The sequence below is a fragment of the Poecilia reticulata genome, chromosome 17 (assembly GCF_904066995.2).
Source record: "Poecilia reticulata chromosome 17, P_reticulata-male-v2, whole genome shotgun sequence".
In the NCBI taxonomy this organism is placed as follows: domain Eukaryota; kingdom Metazoa; phylum Chordata; class Actinopteri; order Cyprinodontiformes; family Poeciliidae; genus Poecilia; species Poecilia reticulata.
Genome location: NC_088846.1, coordinates 17461630 through 17470123, shown reverse-complemented (window position 1 = coordinate 17470123; position 8494 = coordinate 17461630). Strand labels below are relative to the sequence as shown.

Genomic DNA, 8494 nt, shown 5'->3' with positions numbered 1-8494 from the left:
GTCATTTGTGAATGTTAGAGCCTCATTTTCAACAGTGGAGCTATAAAGGTTGAAAAAGGTTAATATTTTGGAGAAAGTCTCATCAACATCAATATTTCCACTAAATAAGAGCCAAAAACAAAATTGTTTGATAGAGGAAAAGCCTCTCAGACTCTGAGCCTGACCGCACCAAACTATTTTTTTATATTAGACAATTAATTTAATTTCACACAATTATCACGGAGCCATTTGTTTGTTAAATACTTAATGAAACATATTTACCGTATTTGATGTTTGTTGTATTCACAAAGAAGGAGGTAATTAGTCCAAGTTTGTTATTTATTTAATGTTTAGAAACTACAGGCTGTAATGAGCCACAGCAAAGATAAAACAACCTGAACAGGTGATCAACTCTACCCTTCACCAAATAAATTACTCAAAAATATTCATGTGGATAAGATACGCTTGTAAACAAGATTTCGCATCTGTAGGGTTTTGGCTCTTTGGTTTTGCCGTAGATCTTCTCCTAAGTGTTTGATGGGTAATGTAGTGTAGCAGTAAAAACACGTGGGTTGTGGCGTTGCTGTGAAGCTTTCGGAAACATGGCGGGCTTGGAGCTGCTCTCTGATCAAGGATACCGCCTGGATGGAAGAAAAGCCACCGAACTACGGAAAGTTCAGGCCCGTATGGGAGTGTTTGCCCAGGCTGACGGGTCTGCTTATTTAGAGCAAGGAAACACCAAGGCTCTGGCTGTCGTCTACGGTCCGCACGAGGCAAGTACATCTGGAGAAGTGAATGGCACTGCAGAGCAGAGTAATTAAATAAATTCCCGTTATTTTAAAGAAATTGCCTCTTGTTAGAAGGCCGTAACTTTAAAATGAAGGTTAAAAAATGTTTTATTCGTAATTTTTTTTATTTAAATTACGAATTCATCTATGCATTTTTAAAAGACAGATTTTTTTTTCTTACAGTTAGGCTTTACATGTGTAAAGACGGCTTCTCTCTAATTTAATATATAGCATTTTTCTCATTTCATTTTCATTTAATTAAATCATATGAGTCTGGGGAAGCGCCTATTAAAACAACAGTAGTGAAACACTACTGTAAAACCCTTGACTATCAGAATTGAGCTATCGGAGTTTTGCTGTATTAAAATAGTTTTGTTTTATAAATTGTAATGCATTCTTATAAAATATCCAAAATTGGAACAAAACCTGTATGGTAACCATGTGTTCTACATCTTTTTATCCAGGATAAAGATATTTAGTTAGAGGCTGTTACTCTCAGAAATGTGAATTATCAACATGTATGCCATAGTAATTTGGGGAGGAAAGATGCGCAACCCATTTAATATTAAGTTTATTTGTTGGACAACTTTTAATTTATGAGATATTCTCTAATCCACACAGCATCCAAATATGCACTCAAAATCACCTGTATGTATACTCACCAACTTTAATATTAAAGTTGCAGAGAAACCACCCCCTTCTCTGGGCATCAAGAAGATCCAGGGGTAATTGGGACTTGATATTTGATACTAACCATCTTACCTTTGGCATGGGTTATCTGTTCCAAAATAATTTTTTAATATTTGTTTGGGATTGTTTGGTAACATGATGATATACTCTGTGTGGGCAAGGGAACTGATGTTTCTGCATCTCTGAGTTTGTTGTTTCTTTAGTCCTTCCTGAATATTATAACCATCCCTAGGTTGATTTACGATACCTTTTAGTAACTGGGCTTTAACTATTTGACATTATTGTCTGTGTCTGCCTCAGATACGGGGCTCCAGAAGTCGGGCTCTTCACGATCGAGCTGTTATCAATTGCCAGTACAGCATGGCCACGTTCAGCACAGCTGAGAGGAAGAGGAGACCACACGGAGATCGCAAATCCACCGAGATGAGTCTCCACCTGAAGCAGACGTTTGAAGCTGCTGTGCTGACCCAGCTCTTCCCGCGCTCTCAGATAGACATCTATGTGAAGGTAAATTACAAACTGAAGGTTTGCCAAGTCCCATCGGCTGTGTTGCATTAAAAATATGTCTTCCCTTCCAGATTCTACAGTCAGATGGAGGGAACTACAGCGTATGTGTGAATGCAGCCACATTGGCGGTCATTGATGCAGGCATCCCCATGAGAGACTACGTCTGCGCCTGCACCGTAGGTTTTGTCGACGAGACTCCCCTTGCTGACCTTTGCTATGCTGAGGAGAGCGGAGGAGTGAGTTCTCTGGCTTTGGCGCTGCTGCCCCGAGGAGGACAGATTGCTCTCGTTCAGATGGACGCTCGACTTCATCAGGACCACCTGGAAACTCTGATTGAAGCCGCAATGACTGCTTGTAAATCTGTGAGCAAGGTGCTGGATGAGGTGGTGAGGCAGCACCTCCAAGAAGCGTCGGTGCTCTCCACAGAGTAACATCTGCACTGGGATTCTGAAAGAAACTGTTTGCTTTCATTTGTTTCATTTGAAGCGTTTCTTTATACTTTTGTACGTAAATAAGCCTGACAATGAGGATGTCAGTCGTTTGCTTCTTGTATATGATCTCTGAATAAATTTGTTTTATGAGATTGTTTAGATGGACGGGAACAAAATGGAAATCGGCATGAGAAGCAGTTGAAAATGCTGTAAATAAAATGTATACCTCTATCTTGTAGTCATATTTTTGTCAGTTTATTATTTGCTCTCCCTCAAGCCAACAAAGCCATTTCTGTGCCAATTTGATGAGGCAAGAATGTATCTTTTCGTTATTTTGTTTTTGCCCCTATCCTTTTAATCCAGAGTGGTTGTACTTTGTTAGGGTTATTATTGCAGAAACACAATAAATGCAATGCCTTGTTCTTTCAATGAAGTGTACACACTACCCTGAATTTACAGGATTTTTGTTTTTTTTTACGTGCAAAATTAAATCGAGGAATGCAACTTTAAAACGTTGGATTGGTTTCCTAATATCAATTTAAATTGGGAGGGACTAAAGGGTTTCTAAACAATGAAATGGGAGGTACTTTTATTTATTCATTTTTCATATTGTAAAAGTTTAATTGAAAGATTACCTTTGTGTTATTTTTTCATTTTCCATATCGATGCATTTTCTTAGCGGAAGTCGGTCCGCAGTAAATACGTTCCCACTAAAACAAGGAAATTGCACCGACTTTTAAGCCAGCTGCTGCTCTGATGAAACCTCGCCTCTGCAGGTGAATGTGACCACTATTCTGAGGTACGTTTTCCTATATTTGAAACATTATAAGACACATCTTCGTAACCAAAAACAGATCCTTCTTGAGGATGAATACGTGTTTCGGGAAATTTACAAACTCGGAAAACTTGCCTGGTAACTGGTTAGCATAAGGCTAATCACAGAAGAGCTGTCATGAATACTGTTGAGACAACAGAGTTTGATCAATGAATGAAAACTCAAATAATATGTTTGTTTTGGAGCGTGTGACAGTAATATATGCCATTATGTTCCACATTATAACTTCTTAAGATAAAGATTATTAAAGTGTATTTCTTGGTCGATTTGTATGTGCGCTTCCTGCAGGACCCGGTGTAGGAAACGAGAAGATGGGACTGCTGTCTGATCCCAACAGGAGACGGGCTTTGATCAGCCTGTTGACCCGCCTCAATGCTCCTATCTGGTGAGTGTCAGTCGCAACTGGGTCTTATTCAGCTTTGTTTCGTGTTTCATCATTTTAATAACATCCTTTATTTGTTATAGGATCTAGACTTGTCTTGTGATCTCTTTATGTCGTCTAAAAGTTTTTTGAGGTCCATGTGAAGCATACGAATTAAACCCATCAACTAGTTTTATTTATAGAGCACTTTGCTTAGATAATTTGTTTAGATCCATATTACGCTTGAGGTCAAACAATGTTAAGAAGTGCTGTCTTTGAGTTAGTATTATTAATTAAGTTCCTCTAAAATTTTGCTTACATTTTCGAAATTAGAAATAGACCTTTTGTTCTTAAACAGGACTACAGTTTTACATTTTGGCTCAGTTTTGCAAATAATTTTCCTTCTTCTCTCTCTGCATGCCAGTGCACTTTGCTACTTCGCCGCAGTGTGCTGGTTTATGGGGTTAGCGTTTGAGCCGTTCACGTTGCGGACATACATGTCGGAGAATGCCATGGGATCCACCATGGTGGAGGAGCGCTTCCCTTCAGGAGAAAGAGCTCTGGCCACTGGCAAAGAGTTTGCTGCTCACAAGAAGAAAGTTGGGTATGGTTTTTTTTTTCCTCTCTTTCTAATGTTTATCTTGTCTGTTGATTTAATTGAAAATCCCAACGTGAGGTCAATAATAAAATACTGGTTTGTTTGACATCTCTGCAGTGGGATGCCGGTGGACTGGCTGGTGAAAACGATGCAGGCTCGAGGGCTGGAGGTGTTCACCCAGAGCTTCTCTCGCACGCTGCCCTTTCCAGATGAAAATAAAGAGAGATATGCAAGTTTATTGCCACAATTAATTTCCTACATTTGCACTCTCTTCTCTTTTTATTTCTCTCAAACATTGACTGACTGTACCTTTCTTAATAGATTGTGAAAGGTACAAATGTCTACGGGATCCTTCGCGCCCCTCGAGCTCCACGAACTGAAGCCCTGGTGCTCAGTGCTCCTTGCAGCCCCGGCGACAACAACAACCAGGCTGTGGGGCTGCTGCTGGGCTTGGCTCACTACTTCCGCAGTGAGTAGGGCACCTTCTGACTGTCCAGCAACAATCGGGAAAACCTTGGAAAAGATTTGACACTTAAATTCAGTGCCGATGACTCAAGTAATTCTTCTGTGGTTACCAGGTCAGGTTTTTTGGGCCAAGGACATTATTTTCCTTGTGAATGAGCATGACTTGATTGGTATGCAGGCCTGGTTGGAGAGCTACCACCACACCAACACTACAGGTGATCATCCTGTCAAAATAAACAGCAGAGATCCTCGAGTAAGAGGCGTAAGTCACATGTACTTGATTTAGTCAAAAACGATGCATCTTGGTGCATTTTTTAAAAATATTTTCTAGGAATGGACTGGTCTCCATTACAAGGACGCGGTGGCTCAATCCAGGCTGCTCTGTCCTTGGAGCTCAGCAGTGACGTCATCACCAGTTTGGACATAATACTGGAAGGCCTAAATGGCCAGTTGCCAAACCTGGATTTGGCAAACCTCTTCTACGCTTTCTGCCAGAAGATAGGAGTCCTCTGCACCATCCAGGGCCGGGTAAAGGCCTGTAAACACATACAACGTTATCCGGTTAGCAGAGCTGAAGGATTATAGCTTTTTACTTTCATTTGCCGGTGCTTCTGTAGCTGCAGAGGAACGACTGGGACAGCGTGTCGGGCTACAGCCACGCCGTCCAGACCATGATGCTGATGGTAATGAAGCAGGCCAGCGGGCGGCCATGGGGAGACCACGGTTTGTTCCTGCGCTACCACATAGAGGCGGCCACCGTCAAGGGCATCAACAGCTTCCGCCAGTACAAGACGGACGTCACCACCGTCGGCAGGTCAGACTGCTGTTCTTTTTTTATTGTTTTATTTTTTTTAATCGTAACCCTAAGTCATATTTTTCTTACACATGTCTCTTTATCAGATGTTCAGGCTTCGAGGATACAGAGCATTTTATGTGTTATTTTATCCAATTTGTTCTCTAAAAGCTTATTAAACTGTATAAGTTTTCCATTGTTGTTCAAAATGTAGCTTAAAATCAGCACAAGAGTATTAAGGAAAATGTTGTAGTACAGGTTTATGTGCATATCAAAAAAGTCTGTATCGTACAGAATAAACACATTTTAGAATAACCTTGTAATATCAAACATTTTTCTTCCACTTGATTTTCCATTAATATGCCTGAATACAGCACACTGACCAACCACCTCATGCACCTTAATCACTTGTTGCTTCCCCCTCAATGTTATTTTCTAAAACTTTGTCAATGAAATTTAAATTCATAACTGGAAATTTTAGCATTTCTGATGTCTTTTTTTTTTTTTTTTTTTACGTTTTAGACTCCTGGAAGGAATGTTTCGAAAACTGAATAATCTTCTGGAACGCCTTCACCAGTCCTACTTCTTCTACCTCATGCCATCACTTTCCCACTTTGTCTCTATTGGATACTATATGCCCGCCTTCGGCCTCCTCGCGGTCATCCTGCTGCTTCGTGTATCCTCTGATGATTTCACTTTTTTCTTTTTATTTATTTATTTGGCTGAAGTCAGCGTAAAAAAAACCATCTGCTACTACTGACTGAATCTTAGTTGTGCAATCTTTCCATTTCTCCTCCTTGACTTTAAGTTCAGGCCTTGGACCTTTGGGTGCAGCTTGTCAGTCCACCTGCCATAGCAGCGGATGGAGTTGGTGACATCGCTCAGGTCAGAAATAAACACTGATAAATTGATGAGAGACGAAGACATTTTGTTCCTGCTTATTCACCCATAAAAACCCTCCTGAGTGCAGCAGTCCAGCCCTGGGGTTCTGTCAGTGTTGACTCCTCTGGTGATCAGCCACCTGACCGGAGCGGCCCTGTACATCCTGCCAACCCGTTTCCAGGAGATCGCTGTCGAACACTTCCCGGTCTCCGAGACTGAAGCCGTCGTCCTCACCGCCATTGCCGTTTACACAGCGGGCCTGGCTCTGCCTCATAACACACACAGGTACCGAATGACACAACCTCTGACACTCGACATTTTCATTTATATTCAGTCCTTTTAACCAGCAGTGTCCGGAGCGACAGTTAGCCACAAATTTAAAAGGGCAACAAAAAACAAAGACCTATTTATGTAATCTTGAGTCAAACCAATATGTGGATACTTTGAAATATAAATAGAATCAGTCCTCTGTAATATTCATTTCTGATCATTTCGGACGTGCAGGTAGGATTTGTGTCATGATTTTGCTCCAGGTGAAGGACACAAAGAGTCAAATCTAGAGCTACTAAAGTGTTAAAGTTGCTATGAATTCTGGCAAAGGGGGAATGGAGCAACAATCACATAGGCTTCGATTTAAGATCTATCCATCATTCAATCAGTCATCTGATGTCATTCAAACATCGCAGCATAAGAACTGACCAACAATATGATGAAATAAATATTTAGGTTTGCCTGTGTTGTGGATTTGCATTAATTCTGACATTTTAGATTTGACTTTTTAACCACTATGCTGACATCAATTATAGCCATGTTTCCTGTATCCCCAACCATTAAATAATAAAAAAAAAAAAACTTCTTCTGCTCAGACTGTGATCATTGCTACATACTGGTCTACATACTTAGCTGGATCAGTTGAGGTGATTTCTGAAAGTCAAAATTGAATTTCCTTCCATATTGAAGCGGAGCCAGCTGTCACTTTGGCAGTTTCTGTTGTGTTGCAGGTTGTTGTCGGGTGAGGGGACGGAGCAGGGCTGGAGGGTGCTGAAGCTCGTTGCCGTTCTGTACCTGGCCGTCCTACTGGGTTGCACTGCCCTCATTAACTTCTCCCTGGGCTTCATCCTGGCTCTCACCTTGGTGCCCGTGGCTGCTTTTGTTACACCCCACGTGCCAAAGTAATTCACCGACGGACATTTTTTTGATCAACATTTGTGTCTCGCCAAAATAAATCTGAACTGTGATCAGATTTTTTTCCACTCTCTCTCTTTCTCTTCAGAACGTTGTCAGCTGTCGTCCTGGTGATCCTCAGCCCAGCCTTCACGCTCCTCTTCTCTGTGTTTTTCTTCCAAGAGCTGGAGGAAATGCCTGTTAGCTTCCAGGACGGCTGGCTGTTGTACCTGTCGGTTATTTCGCAGGGAATCCTGGACCACTACTTGTACGGTTCTCTGGTATACCCGCTGATTGCCTTGATGGTTTATCCGTGCTGGCTGCTTTTCTGGAACATCCTCTTCTGGAAGTAGACTGCAAGTCTGCTGCAGGCTTCACACTTTGGGATGATCTCAGGTTTACTTATTTTTGTGGGGGAATGTGAAGAACAAATGCTTAGATCCACTGGAGTTAAACGAGGACATTTACATTGCGAGAAACTGTGTTTGTCTGTTTTTTGTTTTTTTTTGTTGGTTTGACATTTTTACTCCAAGTTTGTATTTCACCTCCCAGAGATTGCAGCCATTTTGTGGCCAACTAGAACATTTTAAGCGGTGCATAAAGTGGTTTGTACTTTACATAACTTTTAACAGTTGTAGGGGAGGGGGACATGTAATAGTGGACGTAACTACAATTTTTCCTTCGGTAAGGAAAGTTGATTTCATTTTTAATACTTTGGTTTGTGGTACTTGAAGAAACAACTGCACTGTTGTTTTTAAAAACTGCTTGAGGGACAGGATGGGAAAGATATTAGCCTGATAATTATTGTGACGCTATTAGTGAATAAGCTGTTAAGCGAGCTGCCACCGATATTTTTCTACTTGTTTTTGTCATTTTTGTTTAGTGAGACGTGTTTATTTCGTATTTATAACTCACAACGTTAAATGTTTAAAACTGAATCTGTGTTGTTTGTTTCTGCTTTCATTTCACTCTCAAGCTTTTAAAAATGTAAAGGTGTAAGT

The 8494-nt window shown here is 40.9% G+C and overlaps 2 protein-coding genes across 2 annotated transcripts; both read left to right on the top strand.

Moving 5' to 3' along the window:
- The first annotated feature begins 269 nt into the window (after positions 1-269).
- On the top strand, positions 270-2626 carry exosc4 (exosome component 4). Its single transcript, XM_008434211.3, has 3 exons — positions 270-752; positions 1758-1964; positions 2036-2626. Exons 1-3 carry the CDS (start codon positions 582-584, stop codon positions 2393-2395), a joined length of 738 nt encoding a protein of 245 aa, XP_008432433.1. The 5' UTR covers positions 270-581; the 3' UTR covers positions 2396-2626.
- A 419-nt stretch (positions 2627-3045) lies between these two features.
- On the top strand, positions 3046-8431 carry gpaa1 (glycosylphosphatidylinositol anchor attachment 1). The gene is made up of 13 exons (XM_008434210.2): positions 3046-3194; positions 3519-3615; positions 4016-4195; positions 4307-4418; positions 4511-4658; positions 4768-4869; positions 4986-5182; positions 5272-5468; positions 5970-6123; positions 6261-6332; positions 6418-6614; positions 7331-7501; positions 7603-8431. Exons 2-13 carry the CDS (start codon positions 3542-3544, stop codon positions 7844-7846), a joined length of 1848 nt encoding a protein of 615 aa, XP_008432432.1. The 5' UTR covers positions 3046-3194; positions 3519-3541; the 3' UTR covers positions 7847-8431.
- The last annotated feature ends 63 nt before the right edge of the window (positions 8432-8494 follow it).